The sequence below is a fragment of the Typha latifolia genome, chromosome 13, assembly GCF_019914945.1.
Source record: "Typha latifolia isolate L0001 chromosome 13, TyphaL0001v2, whole genome shotgun sequence".
In the NCBI taxonomy this organism is placed as follows: Eukaryota; Viridiplantae; Streptophyta; class Magnoliopsida; order Poales; family Typhaceae; genus Typha; species Typha latifolia.
In genome coordinates this window covers 2,173,545-2,194,308 of record NC_133098.1, presented here as the reverse complement: position 1 = coordinate 2,194,308, position 20,764 = coordinate 2,173,545, and the positions used below count along the sequence as shown (strand labels likewise).

The following is a 20,764-nucleotide window of genomic DNA, read 5'->3' as shown; positions in this document are numbered from 1 at the left end:
CCCTTCCCTTATTGGATAGTCCTTAGCATGTTCTTTTCCAGAAATGCCCTTTACTCTGTCTCTCTCTCTCTTTTTAAAGGTCCTTGCGCAAAAGGAACGTTTCTTTCTCTCCCCCCTCGTATGGATGGAGCTTGTATTCTCTGCCCGTCCAAGTTGCTCAAATGACATAATTACCCCTGTTCCTGTACAGCCTGTTACTAAACACTTTGTTTTTTTTCCGTAATTCTAAAGTATTAAGCGTGCAGACTGTAAGTTAGATAGTATGGCGAAATTTTCTCGGTACATAGTGCGAGAGTAACACTTTGCCTCTTGTATTTATGAGTTCATTTTTTAAAAATAAAATTATGTACATTATTTTTATCGAGACATTTTTATTCTGATCAATAACCCAACATTTCTTCTTCTAATAATTTATCATAATAAATTATGCTAACAATCATCTCTGTAGATCATATGAATGTACAACCGCATGATCAACCCCACAAATCCCCCTTCCGATCTACAATTATCATGTCATCATTTGGTAATCAGCATTATCCTCGAAGAACCAGAAGAGCAGTAAAGAGACCAAAATACCCTCCTTTCTGGGAGAGCAAAAGCAACCATTTTTTTTTATATTCTGATTCAACCTTTTCTTTTCTTTTCCTTTTTTATCTTCTTTTTCCCTCCCTTACTTTGTGTTTGTCCCTAATTTTCTCACTGTCATTTTCTCCACCCCTCTCTTTTCACTTCTCCATAATACTTTTCCCCATCCGCTTCCTTACAAAACCCCTCTTTCCTCTCTATACAACAGTGGCCACTGTAACCCCCCCTCACCTCTTCCTTCCCCTCTCCACTGCAGCATAAGAACAAGGAGGACCTCCTTTATACCCAACTCTCTATGAGGAGGAATCCCTTCTGAGGGAGGAGGAAGAGGTGGAGGAGAAGAATTAAAAAGCCCATCTTTCCATAGGAACCAATCGCCATCCTTGTGTAGAGACATTGTCTATTAGAGAAGGAATGGCTCCTAGCTACGACTGCGCTGCCTATGTTCTCCTCTGCGCAGAGGACAACAATAGCATCTTGGGTTTTGATGAGGAGGAGGAGGAGGAGGAGGAGGATGGCCATGGAGAAAGTTGGGTTCTTGGGAAAAGGAGTGGTTTTTACGGGGATTTCTTGATGGGTTTCCCCCTACAGTCGGACGAGTGCTTGGTGCTCTTGCTTGAGAAAGAAGCCGAGCATATGCCCGGGAATGACTACGGTGAGAGATTGATGACTGGGGCCTTGGACGTTTCCATTAGAAGAGATGCCATCGATTGGATGTGGAAGGTGTATTCTTATTTCTTGGACATCTCACTTCAAATTTGATTCTTTTAGTCTTTGTTTGATGGTTTTCTATGTTTCCAATGATTCTATACTTTGCAATGTGAGCCTTCAATAGTTTGATGGCTTATTTATTAATGCATATATAGAGAAAGATGACTTCTTTTCTCTGCTCCATTCCCTTATCTCATGATTGTTCTACTGTAATACGTTGTTTATGCTGCTCTGCCTTTTTATTTTCTTTTTGCTCCCGTACTCATTTGTGTGGCTTATTGTACAGGCTCATGCCCATTACAGTTTTGGACCTCTGAGTGCCTATTTAGCTGTAAATTACTTGGACAGATTCCTCTCTGCGTATGAGCTTCCTGTAAGAACCCTGATAAGTTGTTGATTCCTTCTTTTATATGTATAAACACTTAGTCATGCAAAATTAGAGAGTACCTAGTCTCTTATTTACTTGTTTCTATCCTCTAATCTTTTCTTTCCTTGTGATTCCAGCAAGGCAAAACTTGGATGACACAACTGTTATCAGTGGCTTGTTTATCTTTAGCTGCCAAGATGGAAGAAACTGAAGTTCCTCTATCACTAGATTTGCAGGTGAGGAAGAATCATTGGTTCTGTTCCCTTATTTGTACTTTTAACTTTGAGTTTGTTCTAAATTTATGTCTCTAATTTGTGTTTGATAGGTGGGTGAGCCTAAACATGTGTTTGAAGCTAGGACTATACAAAGGATGGAGCTCCTTTTGCTGAGCACCCTCAAATGGAGGATGCAAGCTGTGACACCTTTCTCTTTTATAGATTACTTTCTTCATGTGTTCAATGACGGGAATGTGCCATCCAAGCTATCTCTATCGCAATCTGCAGAACTCATCTTGACCATTGCTAGAGGTAGATATCTTGTTCACAGTTGAAATATGAGTCTCTCTGGTTGTTACTCGATACGGGTGGACTGAATTCAATGGCTAAAACTGATCGAACTGCAGGAACTGATTTCTTGGCTTTCAGACCTTCGGAAATTGCTGCAGCTGTTGCTCTCACAGTGCTGGAAGAACTCCAAATGGTAGAAGTCGAGATGGCTGTAACTAGTTGCATCCATGTAAAAAAGGTATACACATAGTTATGTGATTCTGTCTATTTACTAACTTCATGCACATTCTTTCTGCCAATTTCCTGTTTGATTGTCTAATTTGGCTGGGATTATGATTTGTTCTGCAGGAGAGAGTGTTACGGTGTTACAAAATGATTCAAGACTTGTTGATGACGGAGAGCAAGCTACTTAGATCTGCTAGTCCATCAAGTTCTTCTGTGCCACAAAGCCCAATTGGGGTGTTAGATGCAGCATGCCTGAGCTACAACTGTGATGATATAACTGTTGGGTCACATGGAACATGTTATCAGATTTCTCCAGCTAGTAAAAGGAGGAAAATAAGCAGATAATTGATCTTATAATGCAAGAGGCTTTGTGTACTGGTCACCTAACCCTTTGAGAGTTTTTGGTACTTTCAGACAAGTCAGTTTGTTTTGGTTAGTGGGGGTTTTGGTGTGGCCAGGTATATTTCCAAAAGAAAAAAAAGAAAAAGCTGACAAGAAAAAGGAAAAATAGATGTGGGCAATCAGCTACTCATTCATTTTGATGAGTAAAGCAGCTGCATGATGTCGAATTATCAAACAATGTGAAGGGAGAAAGCATCAAGTTAGAGAATGAAGATAATGAGAGGAGATATGGAGATGGATGAAGGCTGTAGAGATAAGTTCAGTGCATGTGTTGTTTCCATTTCTTTCTTGTGAAAGAACTTTTAGGAGAAGAGGTGCCTTAAGGATGAAAGGTGACCATCTGAAGATTTTTAAAAAAAAGGGAAAAAAACAAAAAATGGCATGAAAACCACAAAAAAAAAAAAGGAGAAGGATTTCCTTAATAAAGGTTTTAATTCTTGAACATTATTCAGTGCATTTGTTGTTTATTTGTTATATATCTTGTGTCTTGCATCGTATTGTTTGACTGCCTGTCTGCTTAGACTCTGGAATTTGCTTCCCTATGTACATAAAATAAGGACCAAGTAAGGAGAAATCTTGGGAAGTAGACATATAAAACCATCAAAGATGAAATGGAAACCAATTACTTAATTAGTGGGTGGAAACTGGAAAGCCACCAGATCTTGGAAGTTTCTGTTCTACTCTAGTCACCGCTGGGATGCTTAGAAAAGGATGAGAGGAATTCGTCCTGCTGATTTAAGTACATACTAACTCCTAAGATCTAATCTTGCAAGCCCTAATTAAAGTATTTACATATAAACTTGCATTAAAAGCCAGTTAAACTCTGCAGTGTATGTGCATGTGATGATTTTTAATGCATCTAAATTTATTTTATAACCCATAGATATTGGCTGCTAAGGTACTGACTGACTGAGATCCACAGGGATGCACATGCCTACACACTTATGTATGTTTATGAATTTTTATATATCTAGCAACTCTAGTCACATCTTGGTTCATGGGCAAGGGATGGCATGCCAAGGGTTGGGCATGGGCAGATGAAAATATTTGAGCTTCTTTCACTTTGCTGTTTGTCATCTCTCTTTTTTTGACAAAGGGCTAGTCTGAATTTTATCCACACAATGACAAGTCTTTGTCACTGAAGCCACTTTCATAATGTTGCATCTTTTGGGGGCAAGAGGAAGTAATTTGTATACTGGAATGGAGTGGAAGGGAAGTGAGTAACTCATTGAACTCCTTGACTCCTATGTCTCTAAAATTGAGTTTTAAATATATCAGTTTTGCAAACTAAAGCACTGGAAGGAAAGATAGCTAACGGAATGAGAATTTATGTGGGTTGCATCTCTGAACGTGTCTACTTGCACGTCTAATATACTGTAGAAATAGTAGAGAAACAAGTAACTGATCAGTGTGAAACCTGCACCATGAAACAGAGTCTTATCCAAATTGTTAGGTTGGAAGAGAGGTGAAGAGGAGACATACTATTATCAAGTTTTCTAAGAGGCAGTAATAAAGCAAATTAGCCCAGGTATTTTTGTCTTAGTCCTCTCGAAGACAAGGACTCATCATGAAGGTGTAAGTTTGTAATTAGTGTAGCTGATACCAAGAAAGCTGACTCAAGATGGGTGATACATTCGTACGATAGGGGTTCAATTATTGCGTAGATGAGCTGGTGGACCAGGTTAACGTAAATAGATCGGCGATACAACTGTTGGGTTGCAGATTCTGGGTATATATTAATATGGATCATGGATTCTTTGTGGAGCTAGTGGATACTTTGTCATCTTCTATATTAAATCTTGGCGGGAAATTTGAAGTTTTAATGGCTTTTGCGTGCAAGTAGTTACAATTTCTTATACCAATTTGCAATATTTTTCTATACATTGTATGTGAATATTTGACAAAACTTCACTTGTGTGTCTGAGAAGACACAGTAAACGTAACAGAGTATATAACACGTATGATAAAAGAAAGTCTATGAGAAGGCCAAACATTTGGGCCAAAGGTGGGCTGATATCAACATCGACTTCGTTCCACGTAACAATCTACTGCGAAAAAGAAGAATAAAGGAAATAAAAACTTAGCTTAGAAAAGGAAGCCAAATGGTAACCACCTACAAAAAGATTTGCTATGTTTTCCTCAGGACTTTCTCGAACCATCAACAAGTAAGTTGGTGAGTTTCCTTTCGTTGTCTACTCTTCCATCTTCAGAATAACTCAAGATAGAAGATAGACAAAAGAATATATCCACCTAACCCCATGACAAGTTCATCGTTCAAGAAAGCCTGTGGAAAACATTCCCAGAATCTTATACCAACTTCTTTTTTTCTCTACAAGACGGAGACACAGAGACGGAGAAGGAGTCGGAGATGGAAATAAATAGCTTGCAAACTTCTTAAATAGACGGTGGATAATAACTGCCCATTTATCCCGTATAATAACTAATTAGTGAAGCAGTTATTAGTAACTTTATTTTTGTTTGAAAAGCAGTTATAGTAACTTATTACATGGATTCAGAGAGGTATTGAACTCTTAATCCCGGCCGTACGTTATGTATCGGACGGTTGTACGCGCAGGGACGTGGTTTTCCCAGCCGTAACGCTGTTCCCGGTTCGCATGCACCGTTCCACGTTTACGTTATCATTTGCCGCGCTTTCCGCTAACTAACTCGCGGATGCGGCTCTTGAGGAGAGGATTCCGAACAAAACTGGATGTAGGAAACTGTTACAGGCTGATCGGTTGAAGATTTATTGCCATCCTATCCTAATTAATGTATGCATACAATTTAAATTTTACCGTGTAGAATATTCTAATGATAGAGATAACGGAAAAGAAAATTTAAATTTTGCATTACTAATGAACACGGACTGTTCATATTAGTATTATACAGGGTTAATGGTTTAGGAGAAACAAGCAATTCGTAATTAATTAATTAATTTGTCCCAATTAATAAACTAATAAAATTCCCAATCCAGCTCAAGTGCACAAATCGCTCCTTAATCACGGGGCCACGTCAGACACCTTCCTATTCCCCGCCAACCCATGCACCCACTTCCCCACCCTCCTCCACGCCTCCGCCGCCGCCGCCCGCGACCTCGCCCTCTTCCTCGCCTCTCGTAGACACCTCACCACCTCATCCAGCTCCGGCCTCGCCCCCGCCTCCTCCCTCACGCACCTCGTCGCCACCTCCGCCACCATCCTCGCGGCCTCCTCCTCCCTCCCCTTTCCCGGCTCCGCTCCCTTCTCCCAAATATCCTCAAATTTCCCAGCAGCTACAAGCGGCGCCGCCCACTCCACCAGCGCCGGAGGGCTGTACTTCACGTCTAATCCCCTCCGCCCCGATAAGATCTCGAATAGGATAACCCCAAAGCTGTACACATCCGTTTTGGTCGATAGATCGCTCGGTTTCACGTAGCCCGGATCGAGGTAACCTAAGGTCCCGGCAGGCAGAGGGAGGTCTGCGGCGTCGTCCGTCAGCCTCGCGGCGAGGCCGAAGTCGGCGATGCGCGGGCGGCCGCGCGCGTCGAGTAGGATATTCGAGGGTTTGAGATCGCGATGCGCGATCCCGAGTCGGTGGAGGGATTCGACGGCCATGGCGGCGCGGAGGGCGAGGGAGAGGCGGCGGCGGAAGGGGAGGGGAGGGGATTGGTGCAGGTGGAGGTGGAGGGAGCCGAGGGGCATGAGATCGACGACGGCGATGGAGGAGGAGGCGCCGAGGAGATTGACGAGGAAAGGGGTGCGGGGGAGGGAGGAGAGGAGGGAGATCTCGTGGGCGGAGATGGAAGGGGAGGAGGAGGGCGATGGGAGCTTGGCGGCGGCGAGGAGGCGGCCGGAGTCAAGGACCGCGAGGTGGACGGAGGAGTGGCTGCCGCGACCAAGGAGGGAGGAGGGAGAGAAGTCGGACGTGGCGGCGGAAAGCTCGGCTGCGGAGAATGTGCGGAGGGTGTTGTTTGGGGCCATGAGTGGGGGAAAGTGGTGGGCTACGGGAAAGTGGAAGAGGGGGCGAGATGTATAGCGTCTCTGGGGAAGTGGGAGAGTCGGGGAGTGGGACACGGTGAGCTGCCTACCGTGCTCGGGTGGCGTGGATGGGGATGGATCATTTCCTTTCCATGTGGAGGTTGCCACTTGCTCGAATTTGCTTTAACCCTTCCTCTTTGATATAAGCAAAACTAACTTCATCATTTCCTTTTTAACTTTGATGCTTCTTAACCATCTAACTAGTAATAGATTCTATAAGAAATATTTTGATGACTATAATTTACTACAGGACAGAGTAAGATTATTAGTTAGCCTACTTTTTGTTCTATTAATAATACATAGATAATCTTAGAAAGACCCCCTGTAACGTAGTAGCTTAAAGGATTTTATTTGAGCAGTTGTCAACTCTGTGACTGTGATGGCCGAGTGTGAGACCTTCTAAGCCTTACAAGGAGAATGGGAAAGTGGAAGTAGTCAAAAAGTCAATCTTCTGCAGCAAAACGATAGTTATCCGCAATCTCCAGTACTAGATAAGTATACGACCTGGCACAGTGTGTTGCAACCAGTGACGGGTATTTTTTTTCTGCCAGAAAAGGACCAAACGAAGAGAGACCTACAAAATGGGGTCCTCCTCTCAAATTCCAAGCTTCTATCTTTATCCAACCCCAGATGACTTTGTCTCACCTCCAGGCAAAGCCGACAAGTCATTCCTAGTAGAGGAGATGTACATTGGCTGCTCCATTGAATCAGAGATTTGCTATTACACTAGATTCCAGTGATTCATATTAATTGCTACAGGAGCTTTAATCCCCACTATTTGATTAGCTGGGACCTGCCTGGCTTCATTGGGTAGTTGATTCTCCAATAAAAGCTATTTTCTTTAATTATAGCCGGTGCTTATAAATTACTATTATAATTTTATTATATATATATATATATATATATAAAGTTTGAGCGAGTACCATTACCATAAGAGCAAGCTCGAGTTGAGCTTGAATCAAGATGAGCTCAATCGGTCTTACGATGAGCTAATGGGCTTATTATAATGCATTCTTCTTATTTAGGCCTAATTAAGTCGTAATTTTTAGAGTTCAATTTAGGGTTAAATTTCGGACTCAATTAGTTATTCTTATTTCTTAGTCTTATTTTTAAAAATAAATTTAATTAGATATTAAAAAAATGTTTGATACTAAACTAGTTTAAAAATTTCTGAACCAGTTCAGAAAAACTCTCTAAACTTAAAGCAAATAAGAAGCAGAAGAATCAATAATTATAGTGCAATAGTTTATTAAGTGGTATCTTTATTAAGTACTCTTTTCTTGAATAATTTAGCTTGGTGGGCTTTTTTTTATTCTGATCGGCAACTCCTCTAGGGGCCTCATCTTATATATTAAACATATAAGCCTCATCTTATGCGTTGAGCCACATACCTATTTTATTAGGAGCGTACATCAGCCATCGGGTGGCAGAGGGTTTCTTCCATGCAATAGAATTAATTATTTATCAATTGAGTTAATTTTTTTTTAGATATATAATCTTGTACATTATTTTTTAACAATTATATTATCTTAATATTTTATTAAGTAAAAGACATATATATCATTAACTAACTGAGAGTAATGTATATATATCAAAATAAGGGTATTGATGTCTTTTATAATTAACTTGATGAAAATTTAATTATATTTTATTTTTTGATTATTTTTTATTATTTACATATATCTTCCATTAGTTTAAGATTAATTTAAATTAAATTTTAATAGATAGAGATAGAGAATTATATTTAAATTAAAGTTTATCTCCAAATAATCAAATTTAAATTATTTAATATTAAATGATATCTCTTATAATTAAGGCATAATTATATTTAAGAGAAAAATCTTAAGGGAAGAAAAAAAAATGTGTAGAGCGCTTCTTCAGTAACGTAAAGTTAATTGTTTATTAATCACTTTGATGAAGATCTAATAGTTAATATCTTCAAGAGTATAATAAAAAAATTAGAAAGTTAGACACACGTAATTAATCTTCTTAACTAATATACATTTTTTTTTACGTAATGTAGTTTTGGAACCGGTACTGGGTATGAAAACTGGCTATTATAGCCGTTGGATTAAGATTATAATTTTTAAAGGTGCATTCAAGTATTTGTCATACTATAAACCAAACACTTTTAAAAGCTCATAATTGCACCCCAAAAAAAAAAATTTCATAAGTGCACTTTCAGAAATCTAACTCGATCGGTTAAATTTAGAAAAACTTATATTTTACCGTCACCTAGTAAGAAATAAATTTACCTTTATCTTCGTATAATTATATTTAAATTGAAATTATTACATTTTTATTATATTTATAAAAAGATCGTACATTTCTCATAAAAATACACGAGTAAAAATTATTAAAATATTATTTATGTATTAATATTTTTTCTAGATATTTAAATTATTTGATATAAAATATTATCATTTAATATCAATTTTATGTCATATCAAATATAATTATCTTTATTATATTATTAAACAATTAAATGTTAGAATAATTTATATTTGTATTAGCACTCTTCTTCTAATAAAAAAAAAATAATAGTTGTTTAGAATTAACTTTATTGCGATAAAAGCTAAGATTTATTTTTCTTTATATCTCTTTTATTCCGAGACCTCGATTCCGAAGGCTTTGCCGTCAAGCATTCCATCACCGTTTCCGTTACCGAGGCGACGCGATGGAGAACCCCGTCGAGGACGTTAAGGCGATCGCACGGAGGCGGCCGAGGTTTCTATGCCTCCACGGCTTCCGCGCGAGCGGCGAGATTATGCGGACGGGGTTGGTTGGGGCCTGGCCCGCCGACGTCATCGCCCGCCTCGACCTCGTCTTCGCCGACGGCTCCTTCCCCGCCGAGGGCAAATCCAGCTTGGAAGGAATCTTCCCTCCGCCTTATTTCGAGTGGTACCAGATTGACTCGGTGAGATTATCGATCTGCCCTCTTCGTCTCCCTCTTCCTCCCTTGGATCTCTCTAGTAACTAATTAAATTGGCATTGGTATATGATTTGTAGGACATGAACTACAGGAACATCGACAAGTGCCTTGAGTACATCGAGGAGTTGATGATTAAAGATGGCCCGTTTGATGGGTTGATGGGATTCTCGCAGGTGAACAGTAGACAGTAGTACATCTCTCTTCAATTTCGAAATCAGTTAATTGGAAAACAAGAATAGAGTGATTAATTTGGGAATTGGAAACGATCAGGGGGCGATACTCTCGGCGGCGTTGCCAGGTCTGCAAGCGACGGTATGTTGGTCAGATCGTAATTCTCGTCCTTTCTAATGGCCTTTTCTGTCTACTTATTTTTTTTTATTTTTTTTAAGTTTTGAAATAGGGGATGGCGTTAACGAGGGTTCCGAAGGTGAAGTATGTGGTGATCATGTCAGGGGGGAAACTTCTGCCACCGGAGGTGATCGAGAAGGCGTACGCGGCCAAGATCGAGTGCCCATCGCTCCACTTCATAGGTATAATTAATAATTCAAACTCCTCGTCTAATTTGGTAGTTATCGGGGCAATTAAGTGGTTGCAAATATTGGTTGATTGAGACCGTCAGATAAGTATCCAACGGTTGTTAGCAATCCCCAAAGTAAACAACTTGTAGAAAATCTGAATGACTTTTAATGTGCACTGAAGCAGATTTAAGTCTTTGTCACGGCAATTAAGTGGTTGCAAATATTGGTTGATTGAGACCGTCAGATAAGTATCCTACGGTTGTTAGCAATCCCCAAAGTAAACAACTTGTAGAAAATCTGAATGACTTTTAATGTGCACTGAAGCAGATTTAAGTCTTTGTCACGGCTTGTAGATTACTGGACTATTACTAACTACTCTTGAACGCAGGAGGAGCAGTGTTTATGGACTTATGGGGTTTTGGATCTTTTATGATTTGTGGCAGGTATGTGTCGAAGAGGCAGGGGTGTCAAAATAAACGAGCTGCTCGGATCGACTAGGTTTAAGTCAAGCTGAGCCGACATAAATTTTTTGGGTTTGAATTAAATTTTGAACCAAGCCTGAGTCAACTTGCGCAGACTCAATTTAAAAAAATTATATATAAAGCTCTCGTAGGCTTTAGCTTGATAGGCTAATTTTAAGGCTTAGCAACTTGGGTTTGGTTTGGCTCAGTTCTCAGCTTGATTTAAAAATAGCCTAGTTCAGTTTAATTTTATTTTGAAAATAAGTTTGATTTAGACTCGGCTTGGTTCAAGGTCAACTCAAGTTGAACTAAACCGAGCATGAATAAAAAATTAGACTCAAAATTAATTTCGAACCAAATCTAAATTGGAGCCGGCTCACTTACACCTGGTTATTCTGTTGTCTTCGCTGGCATTAAGCTTGAATACCATAGTCAGATGTGTGAATGTGTGGGGCCAGTAGCTTACGAGTGTGCCTTTGCGACATCAGTAAATCATGTTCATGTCGTCGACTGGCTTTTTTTTTTTGTGTGGCTCTTATAAGTAATAGATGGCATTATCTTTTGTGGGTAGCAAGGGATGCAATTTTCTTACTTAGAGATGGAATATATTTTCTCTAGCTTTTTCACTTTCCAAAGCCAATTCAGGTGACTTCTTGTTAGAAACTCCTTGTGTGAGATCTACAGTCCTGTCACCCAAGCATTTTCATATGTATCTTGATAGGGATAAATGGTTTTTTAAGTATTATTCCTACCTATTAGGAGTTATGCCTGTACATAATATTTATTAGATGTGTGATGATAGGATGTTGGTTGATATAGGTGATCTATTTTATATTGTTTATTAGATGTATTAGGAGGTGACTTGGGTGGTAGATCTGGAGTAACAATAGTCAGCGGCATTACTGAATTTATGAAGAAATGGTGTGAGATCATGCCTCTTTTGATATGCAGTCTATGGGTCTTCAATTTTCTTAGTTCAAGTGATGTTCATCTTGATTTGCTTCTTTCATTTTTTAATCTAAGACAGATTTGACTTCTAATTGATTTTAAATATTCTCTATAATTTTCTACTTTGTAATAAATATACCATTCGAAGATGTCAGATCTTTATTCATGAGATTCAAGAAGAAATATATAAGAAGAAACACAAGCATATTCTTTGCGACTTCTTTTACATTATTAATTTCTACATCTGAGTAGCACAATTATTTTTATTAGAAGAAAGCAAAAGTTAAATTGATTGAGACGGACTCTGCAATAACTTAAATTGATTGAGAAAAGGCCCATGAACTTCATAGTGATTTGTTTGCAGGTGAGAAAGACTTTGCAAGAGAGAACGGTGAAATACTTGTGAAGTCATTCGTGGATCCTTTCATTATACGCCACTCAGAGGGCCACACAATCCCCAGACTTGGTGAGTTTATTATGATCTAACATTCAATTTTTACTGTTTCAGCAATATTATCCTGTCACTTGTAGATAGCGTTGATCCATATTATTAGTCTAGTCTGTGACATAATTGTTGTGCTGAATGACAAGTAGGTGAAAAGCAATGGAAGCGATCACAACACCCACAAAGTTCTTCAACAAAATAGTAATGGACAAATGCTATCTAATTTAGGGAAAACTCAAATATGAGGCTAATAATAAAGAAATAGTGGTCTGAGTATTTCTAAATAAGTATGAGAAAATCTATCGCAAGTAATTGCAGAGAATAAAAGAAAGAAAATTTACGTGGTTCGGCGATGTGCCTATATTCACAGGTCAGAACAAGACTTGAATCTATTAAACAAATCTAAGTACAAAGAGTTTTCTCTGCTATAATCTCCCTTAATACAATGGTGGTTTTATTTCTTAGGCCGCATCTATAATAACTCTAAAACGCCAACTCATCTGTTTATAAGGCTAACTTGATGGTGAAGAAAACTCTCGTGGCATTCAAACTGCCGTAGGCCTATTCAAGCGCCTGTGAGATGCATTTTTGTGTTCGAATGCCTACAGGTCATTTCGAATGCCTGCAATGTGCAATTTCTCTCATGTCTAGGCGTTCTAACACCCCGGCATAAGCCAAACTTCAACAATGAAAGGAGATATTAGTGATTGTTTAGACAATATCTGAATTACTGTAAGACATATATCACATGTTTAGTTTGCAGGTTTTGTTACTTTAATATCAATCATGAAGCTCGAACAATATTTGCTGCTTGGAACCAATTAGTCCAAGTAGCTTGAGTGCGAACCCAAGTAGGCTAGATAAGTATGATAAAGCTTGTTAGAATCTAGTTATCTTTGAACTTGCTTTTTAGCTCCTTTATTTATTTATTTATTCACAGTTGGCTCCATATAGAGATCTACTATGTGGATCTGCAATTTTTTTTTTTCGTTTTGACTTCAGATGTTTTTAAAATGTCTAGTAAATATTTTATCAACAGAATTCCGTGTATTTTAATGCAGATGACAAAGGTTTAGAGACGATGCTTAATTTCCTAAACAAGATTGAAGATTATCAGCCCAAAGATGCAACTGATGTTAAGCTCAAGGAAGTTTCTTGTGTTGCCACTGCTTGATGGTCAAATTTCTTTTTCTACGTTGTGTGTTCATTTGCTATGTTCATTTGGTGTCTAATAAGTAACCCAAAATGAAAAACATAATTTTTTTTATTAAATATAATTTTTTATTTCAGAAGGATAACTAACTTTTATAATAATCTCATTTTAGAATACAAATATTATTTATTAAAGTTATATTTTTTTGTCACATACTAACTTAATTACTAATCTTAATATCTATCTTATTAACCTACTTTATATTAAATCAAAGAGTATTCAAGATACTTTTATAAAAAGTATAATATTTTTTTAATATTTTTCCTCATTCATTTTATATCTCATCAGAGATAATTATTACAATTTTATTTTAAAATATAAGTAAATATAAAAATATTTATTTCTAGAATAAATGTATCAATCTAAAAATAATAAAAATAAAATTTATTCTAGAATTGATCATGCTTTAAGCAATATTCGAAAAATCCATTAGATTGTTTACTTTCCTAAAGGTGTACATTGGCAAGTTTTTTCACATTTTCTAGCATCCTATTGTAAAATAATAGTCGTTAATTTTTCGTATCTAGAGCTCACAGGCTAAGTGGGTAAAACATATACGGCCAACCTTTTCAAATCTAAGATTTAAATGAGTTTTATCATATGTGCAGACCTGCAAATAAAAATTAAATTTAAGACATAAGTTCTATTGCATCAATTTTTTACTTTCAAGTATCAAAGATTTTGCACACAAAATTATTGTGAACAACTTGTTACATAATAAAATTAAGAAAGGAATGAGTTTTAAGTAAGAAGGAAGATATATATATATATATATATATGTATATATATATATATATATATATATATATAATTTTTTTTTTAAAATTTTTAGGTGGAGAAAAAAAAAAACAAGGATGAAGAATGACATTATTTTTATGTTAACAAAAACTAAATAGTGGCTCCCAGTGCATGTCAACAACTTTTTACTCTCTAATTTCAGGTATCATAGTTATCGTGCGGACTCATACAAGGAGGAAAAAAGAAAAGAATGGTTGCAGTCTATTTTGATGTATATATATACTGTTGCATTTATAGGCATCTACGTGTCTCACAACTAAGTTGTTTTCCTTTAAAAATCCCATCAGTCTGTGTCTCTTTCCTCTTTACTACTGCAGTTATAAACCCAGCACAATTTTGCTCATATATATATAAACCCTCAAACTTCCTTAATGGCTTGATTGCCACTTCCATCGAACTGATGTGATGCCCAACTACTAACTACAATTTAATCTTTGTCCCATCCTAATGATGTAATGCATCGGGGGCAGTAGGTTTGCAAAAAAAAAATAGAATTGTAATAAAATAAGAATTTCTTCTGAAATTATTTTTAATTTTAACTTACTATTTCGTTGGAATATGAAGGATAACTGTTCAAATAATAATACGGGACTGTGGTATATGCATTATATTTTTGGGCTTGTGATAAGACTGGGCTCAGAGAATTTCTTTCAAGACTTAATTTAGGTCATGCTCAGCTTATATATATTGGAGCCCAGCACAATTTTGCTCATTTATTTTCACAGTCGTAACCCAGGCCAATTAATCCCTCCCACCAAGTCCCACCAATTCTCATCCCATCTAATTTTCGTTTTTCGAATTCATGCACCATAAAGGGATATTATTTGAAAATATATAAGCCTCATCTTATACATTCAAGATCATATATATATATATATATATATATATATATATATATATATATATATATACCAAAGGAATTAAATATACATTATTCTTCTTAGTTCTTGCACATTCACAATGGTCCAGCCCAAGTGATTAATTATTATGAACCAAAGTGTGTGTCTCATTCCCCTCCTTCCTCCAGCTTTATGATGTCCACAAACCTTTCTCACCTGTAATCGTATGGCTCGTCTAATATCCACGTGTCACAATAGCACTGGCTTTCCATCACCTGCCCTTTAAAGGTCACGCGCCATACACGTGACAGACTTCCCACGTTTGCCCTTCCCAGTTCGCAGTGCTCGCTAGTCGCTAGTCGCCGCTCCCCTTTTCCGTCACGTGATTCACGGGCGGTGCACACCCTTCCACGAAGCAACGGCATACAGTTGCACCTCAGGAACCCCACACGCCTTAAGAACCACCGTGGCCGACGTCATCACACACGCCTCCTACTATGCTGCGAGCCACGATACCTTATAATCATGTCGAGCACACCGCACCGGACCCTTCTCCACGAGCTATATATATAAAATGCACGCATATAATTCTTCCCGTCGCTCCTCTTTTTATTCCATCGAGACTCCTCGAGCGGCATCGACTATTCGACTCCGGTTTTCGAAGGTTTCCAACGTTTAACCATCACCGTTCCGTTACAAATGGGGAACCTCGCGGAGGAGGTTAAGGCGATCGCACGGAGGCGGCCGAGGTTTCTATGCCTCCACGGCTTCCGCACGAGCGGCGAGATTATGCGGACGCAGGTGGTGGGGAAGTGGCCCGCTGACGTCACCGCCCGCCTCGACCTCGTCTTCGCCGACGCCCCCTTCCCCGCCGAGGGCAAGTCCGACGTGGAGGGAATCTTCCCTCCGCCTTATTACGAGTGGTTCCAGTTCGACCAGGTGAGCTTACCGATCTCCCCTCCCTCTCCCTCTCCCTGTCTCTTCCTCCCATTGGATCTTTCTGACGAATTGCTTTGGGAGAATATTTGTAGAAATTTTTGAAGTATAAGAACTTCGACAAGTGCCTGGAGTACATCGAGGAGTTGATGATTAGAGATGGACCGTTCGATGGGTTGATGGGATTCTCGCAGGTGAGTAGATCTCCCTTCAATTTCGAAATCAAATAGTCGGGGGACAAAGAACTGATCAATTTGGGAATTGGAAACGATTAGGGGGCGATTCTCTCGGCGGCGTTGCCAGGTCTGCAAGAGAGGGTACGTTGGTCCGATCGTAATTCTCGTCCTTTCTAATGGCCTTTTCTGTCTACTTGCTATTGTATTTATTTATTTATTTTGAAATAGGGGATGGCGTTAACGAGGGTTCCAAAGGTGAAGTATTTGGTGATCATCGGAGGGGCGAAGTTCCGGTCACCGGAGCTGGCCGAGAAGGCGTATGCGACCAAGATCGACTGCCCATCGCTCCACTTCCTAGGTATAATAGCTCAATTTCTCCGTCTATTTTGGGTAGTTATTGGCGACTATGAAGTTGCAACTATTGATTGATTGAGACCGTCGGATTAGTATCCTACGGTTATTAGCAGTCCCCAAGGTTGAGGAAAGAATAATACGACTTGGTCAAACTATAGGAGCTGTAGAAAACCTCTTGTGGTCGAACTTGGAAAAGTGAAACGAGTAATAAGATCACATGAGCCAGCTGGATCTCTAAGACTCTTAACTAGTAAAAATTCTAATTTTAAGTCTAATAACATAGACACGGATGTCCCGTTTGAGTAAATAGCGGTTAATTACGGATTTTTTGAGGGGCCCGAAGAATTAATTAGGCGAAATTTTTTATTATGCTTTTAAGGCACATCGCAATTGCACATTATGAGGGATTCCGGCAATTAAACTGGTTGTTCTCCATACACGTGGAGTTAGAAAAGTGAGATTTAATGTGCATTAATGGACGGTGGAGGTTGCTGGAGCTAACAGTTACTTATAACTAACTACTCTTGAAAGCAGAAGGTATGAGAGTGGCGGTCCGCCATGCCTAATGTGTGTTTGTGGAGATATAGGGTGCTGGATCTTTTAAGATTCGTGGCTGCTACGTTTAGCTTAGGATTAGTTGTATTAAGTATTAACCACGGATGATCAAATTTAGTATTACTACTATTGTTTTAGCTAAGATATGCTGTTCGGTCTCTGAGGTTGAACATTTTTCATGAGAGAAAGGTATTTATTTGGTGGAGGGAGAAGTTTGAACCTTGTCCATTTTTGCCAGTGACTTTTTAGGACAATTTGTCAAATCAATGAGCAGTTTTTAAGCAGCTTATTTTCAGCTAGTTAATTAGCTTTTGATGAAGATTTACTACTTGCTCAGCTCAATCTGTCACAATCTAAGAGTAAGGATTTTCCAAGTCACTTGTTTGTTTCAGATGTAAATTGAGCTATTTGCATTTAGCATCCTAAGAAGCTCTCTTTGCCAGAACCTAATTTGTATGGTCAATCTTGGATTTATGATCATTTAAAAATTAAAATATGTCTTGGCTTATTTAGGAATAGTTCACATCACTTTGAGGTTTGTGCTGGTTGTCAGCATGTCTAGAAGATCATTTCCTTATGACAAGTTTAAAAGTTATCGTAGATCCTATGATTTCCATATGTGGAGAGAACCCCTGACAAAAAATGTGTATTAAATTTCTTTCCCGTCATTCTCTTTGTTGCCTTACTCATATGAACTCTTACTTTATGAAAGAAATAAGACTTTGGATATTTATGTGTGCGGAAAGCAAGCAGGTTTTGACATTGTCAAAGTGGTGCTAAATAATTTTATTTCTCAAGCACAACAAAAATGTTTCTAGAATAGTCTGCAGTTTTTTATTGTGATTTTTTTTCCAAATCTGACGACAGTTTCTTTTAACCACGGCAAGAGGCAATTGGTTATTCTGTTGTCTTCTTTTGACTTTTGGTATTTTCGTTGATTTATTTATTTATTGAGCAAGGGCACTAGGCTTGAATACCACGGTCAGATGTGTGAATGTGTGGGGGCCAGTAGCTTACAAGTGCCATTGCGACATCAGCAAATCATGTTCAATTAATCAACTGACATTTTTTTCTCTTATAATTAATAAGCAGTGTTATCTTTTAGAGATGGAATAATTATATGGCATGGTATAGTAATTAGAGGATGCTATTTTTGAAACTATCTTTCTTTAGTGGTACAGAGGGATGCATTTTCTTTTTTGGAGATATCTTAGGATGAAATCTTGGCTGTAGAAAAATCTGTTTATTTTGCAGTAGATCTGATCCCCTGAAAGTCCGTATGTAAATGTTCTACATTTCTGTAGATGGAATATATTAACTAGCTGATCCATCTTAAGTCAGTAAGCACTTTGAAATCCATGTGTTCATAATTTATTGGTTTAACTCTAGCTACTTCATAAATTGGTTTGGTAGGAGTCGAACATAGCTATATGCTACTATGCTTTACAGCTCACTGGCCTTGAATAGTTTTAATCTGCTTTTTTACTTTTTACCTTTTTCCAAAGCCAAATCAAGGGATTTCGTGTTTAGAAACGTCTTGTGTTAGATCTGCAGTTCTGCACTCCTGCCATCCATTCATTTTTCATATACCTAGTCATGGCCTCGTGTTCATTAGCATTTTGATAGGATAAATGGTTTTTTTTTTTTAACATTATTTATACTTATCAGGAGTTATGCCTGTACTTTTTATTTATTAGATGTGTGATGATAGGATTTTAGTTGATATAAGTAAGTTGTTACATTTTTTTTTTAAATGTGTCAGGACAGCATTTTGGTTGATATAAGTGATTTGGGTGGTAGATCTGGAGTAAAAAAGTCAGCGGCATTACTGAATTTTATTGTGATTTTGTACTAAATGAAGAAATGGTGTGAGATCATGCTTTCTTTGACCTGCAGTTTGTGGGTCTTCAATTGTCTTTGTTTCAAATGATGTCTTCATTTTGCATCTTTTATATTTTTAATCCGAGACTGGTTTGACTGCTAATGTTTGAATACTATCTACAATTCTCTACTTGGTAATAAATGTACTATTCGAATATGTCAGATCTTTATTCATGAGATTCAAGAAGAAATAAGAGGAAACACAAACACTTAGTGAACAGCACAAGTGATGCAAAAATTAAATTGATTGAGACGGACTTTTCAGTAACTTAATTGATTGAGAAGAGGCTAATGAACTTTGCAAATAATTTGTTCTTAGGTGAGACGGACTTTTTAAGAGAACATGGTGAAGTACTTGTGGAGTCATTCGTGGATCCTTTCATCATACGCCACCCAAAGGGCCACACAGTCCCCCGACTTGGTGAGTTTATTACGACGTGACATTCATTTTTTTACTGTTTCCATGATATTATCCAGTCACTTGTAGATGGCATTGATCCATGATCCATATTATGAAACTTGTCTGTAACATCACTCGTGCTCATGAAAGGAGATTCATCTGATCATCTCTGCTTGTTCTTGTAGAATTAAAATAATACTACATGTGGAGAAGCATTGTAAAAGTATAAGTACCCTCACCCTGTCAACTTATAGAAGCATAATGTTGTTCTGTCAGATATTTCAATGAGGAGGCAAGATTTGAATTTAAAATAATTTAGTTCAGATCATAAATGGATTGATCTATCTAATTTATTAAATGGGTTGTGTTTATATTTTATTATATAACCCATGCTCCTAATAACTCATTTATGACCGATGTAAACCCATCTGATATACATGTTGCATTCATATTTAATATTTCAACATGTTTAGTAAATGGGTTGTGTTTGTGTTAATTTGAACTTGACTCGACCTAACTCAATTGCTAACACTAATTTCAAACATCCTTACCTCAATTATAGTGATCTTATAGTTGATATATTAGTGTTTGCCTAGATAATATCTGGATTACGGCAAGGCCTACACATATCACATGTTTAGTTTGCATGGTATTTGTTTCTTCTAGTTTGCATGTTTTTGTTACTTTAGTATCTGTCGCGAAGCTTGAACAATACTTGCTGGCTGGAACAAATCAGTCCAAGTAGCGTGAGTGCAAACTTAAGTAGGCTTTAGATGAGCAGTATGGATGCAACTGCTGTAGATAAATATGATAAGCTTGTTAGAATTAGTTATCTTTGGACTTGCTTTTTAGCTGCTATATTTATTAATTTATTCATTCACAGTTGGCTCCACATAAAGATCGACTATGTCAATCTGTAATCTTTTTTTGTTGACTTCACATGATTTCAAAATGTCTATTATATATCTTATCAACAGAATTCTGTGCATTTTTAATTTTTAATGCAGACGACAAGAGTCTAGTGACGATGCTCAATTTCTTAAATACGATTGAAGATGATCAACCCAAAGATGCAGCAAATGTTGAGCACAAGGAAGTTGCTTGTGTTGCCACTGCTTGCTAGTCAATGTTTTTTCCCGACATTGTATTTTCTTCTGCTAATGCCTCATTTACCCAGACGAAACTTAGGGAAAGAATTGTAGCACAAATTCTTTATATTCTGGACTCTCCATTTAAGCAATATATGGAATATTCATGGTGATGATTTAGTTTGATAATATTCTGGGAGAGATTGTTTTACTCGTAAGGTAGAGTGGCAAAGTTTTCATCACATTTTCTAGCGTCTTCCAATCAGATTCATAATTGTGTCCTATGAGAAGGTAGTTGATGTTTTGCAGCTATAGCTCACAGGATAAGTGGTCTAAAATATATTAGGCCAACCCTCCTCAGATTGAAGGCCTAAGTGGGCTTGTATCACGCTTCCGAAATCACTAACA

The 20,764-nt window shown here is 37.8% G+C and overlaps 4 protein-coding genes across 6 annotated transcripts; 3 read left to right on the top strand and 1 right to left on the bottom strand.

Moving 5' to 3' along the window:
• Positions 1-683: 683 nt before the first annotated feature.
• On the top strand, positions 684-3,240 carry LOC140800021 (cyclin-D3-1-like). The gene is made up of 6 exons (XM_073154649.1): positions 684-1,308; positions 1,583-1,669; positions 1,801-1,899; positions 1,989-2,190; positions 2,286-2,407; positions 2,518-3,240. The coding sequence occupies exons 1-6, from the start codon at positions 1,000-1,002 to the stop codon at positions 2,737-2,739; spliced, it is 1,041 nt and encodes a 346-aa protein (XP_073010750.1). The 5' UTR covers positions 684-999; the 3' UTR covers positions 2,740-3,240.
• Positions 3,241-5,622: 2,382 nt separating this feature from the next.
• On the bottom strand, positions 5,623-6,969 carry LOC140800026 (serine/threonine-protein kinase-like protein At1g28390). Its single transcript, XM_073154653.1, has one exon. The coding sequence runs from the start codon at positions 6,753-6,755 to the stop codon at positions 5,796-5,798; it is 960 nt and encodes a 319-aa protein (XP_073010754.1). The 5' UTR covers positions 6,756-6,969; the 3' UTR covers positions 5,623-5,795.
• A 2,380-nt stretch (positions 6,970-9,349) lies between these two features.
• LOC140800374 (uncharacterized) lies at positions 9,350-14,499 on the top strand. 3 transcript variants are annotated; one of them, XM_073155120.1, is made up of 7 exons: positions 9,430-9,729; positions 9,822-9,917; positions 10,015-10,056; positions 10,145-10,274; positions 12,036-12,137; positions 13,178-13,292; positions 14,270-14,499. In XM_073155120.1, exons 1-6 carry the CDS (start codon positions 9,490-9,492, stop codon positions 13,288-13,290), a joined length of 723 nt encoding a protein of 240 aa, XP_073011221.1. In that variant the 5' UTR covers positions 9,430-9,489; the 3' UTR covers positions 13,291-13,292; positions 14,270-14,499. The 3 variants fall into 3 exon arrangements, 2 of the variants coding, with proteins under 2 accessions (XP_073011220.1, XP_073011221.1); XM_073155119.1 differs by lacking the exon at positions 14,270-14,499 and having other exon boundaries at positions 9,350-9,729; positions 13,178-13,408; XR_012111186.1 differs by lacking the exon at positions 14,270-14,499 and having other exon boundaries at positions 9,418-9,729; positions 10,134-10,274; positions 13,178-13,408.
• A 1,019-nt stretch (positions 14,500-15,518) lies between these two features.
• On the top strand, positions 15,519-20,545 carry LOC140799718 (uncharacterized). The gene is made up of 6 exons (XM_073154159.1): positions 15,519-15,905; positions 15,998-16,096; positions 16,178-16,219; positions 16,307-16,436; positions 19,188-19,289; positions 20,276-20,545. Exons 1-6 carry the CDS (start codon positions 15,666-15,668, stop codon positions 20,389-20,391), a joined length of 729 nt encoding a protein of 242 aa, XP_073010260.1. The 5' UTR covers positions 15,519-15,665; the 3' UTR covers positions 20,392-20,545.
• Positions 20,546-20,764: the final 219 nt, after the last annotated feature.

What these genes read in the sequence shown, in the direction of transcription:
- LOC140800021 (XM_073154649.1), top strand. Translation starts at nt 1,000, where the DNA reads ATGGCTCCTAGCTACGACTGCGCTGCCTATGTTCTCCTCTGCGCAGAG. An exon ending in TCTCTGCGTATGAGCTTCCT is followed by an intron (nt 1,670 to 1,800) that starts GTAAGAACCCTG and finishes TTGTGATTCCAG; the next exon opens with CAAGGCAAAACTTGGATGAC. An exon ending in CTCTATCACTAGATTTGCAG is followed by an intron (nt 1,900 to 1,988) that starts GTGAGGAAGAAT and finishes TGTGTTTGATAG; the next exon opens with GTGGGTGAGCCTAAACATGT.
- LOC140800026 (XM_073154653.1), bottom strand. Translation starts at nt 6,755, where the DNA reads ATGGCCCCAAACAACACCCTCCGCACATTCTCCGCAGCCGAGCTTTCC.
- LOC140800374 (XM_073155120.1), top strand. Translation starts at nt 9,490, where the DNA reads ATGGAGAACCCCGTCGAGGACGTTAAGGCGATCGCACGGAGGCGGCCG. An exon ending in AGTGGTACCAGATTGACTCG is followed by an intron (nt 9,730 to 9,821) that starts GTGAGATTATCG and finishes TATGATTTGTAG; the next exon opens with GACATGAACTACAGGAACAT. An exon ending in CCCATCGCTCCACTTCATAG is followed by an intron (nt 10,275 to 12,035) that starts GTATAATTAATA and finishes ATTTGTTTGCAG; the next exon opens with GTGAGAAAGACTTTGCAAGA.
- LOC140799718 (XM_073154159.1), top strand. Translation starts at nt 15,666, where the DNA reads ATGGGGAACCTCGCGGAGGAGGTTAAGGCGATCGCACGGAGGCGGCCG. An exon ending in GGTTGATGGGATTCTCGCAG is followed by an intron (nt 16,097 to 16,177) that starts GTGAGTAGATCT and finishes GGAAACGATTAG; the next exon opens with GGGGCGATTCTCTCGGCGGC. An exon ending in TGCCAGGTCTGCAAGAGAGG is followed by an intron (nt 16,220 to 16,306) that starts GTACGTTGGTCC and finishes ATTTTGAAATAG; the next exon opens with GGGATGGCGTTAACGAGGGT.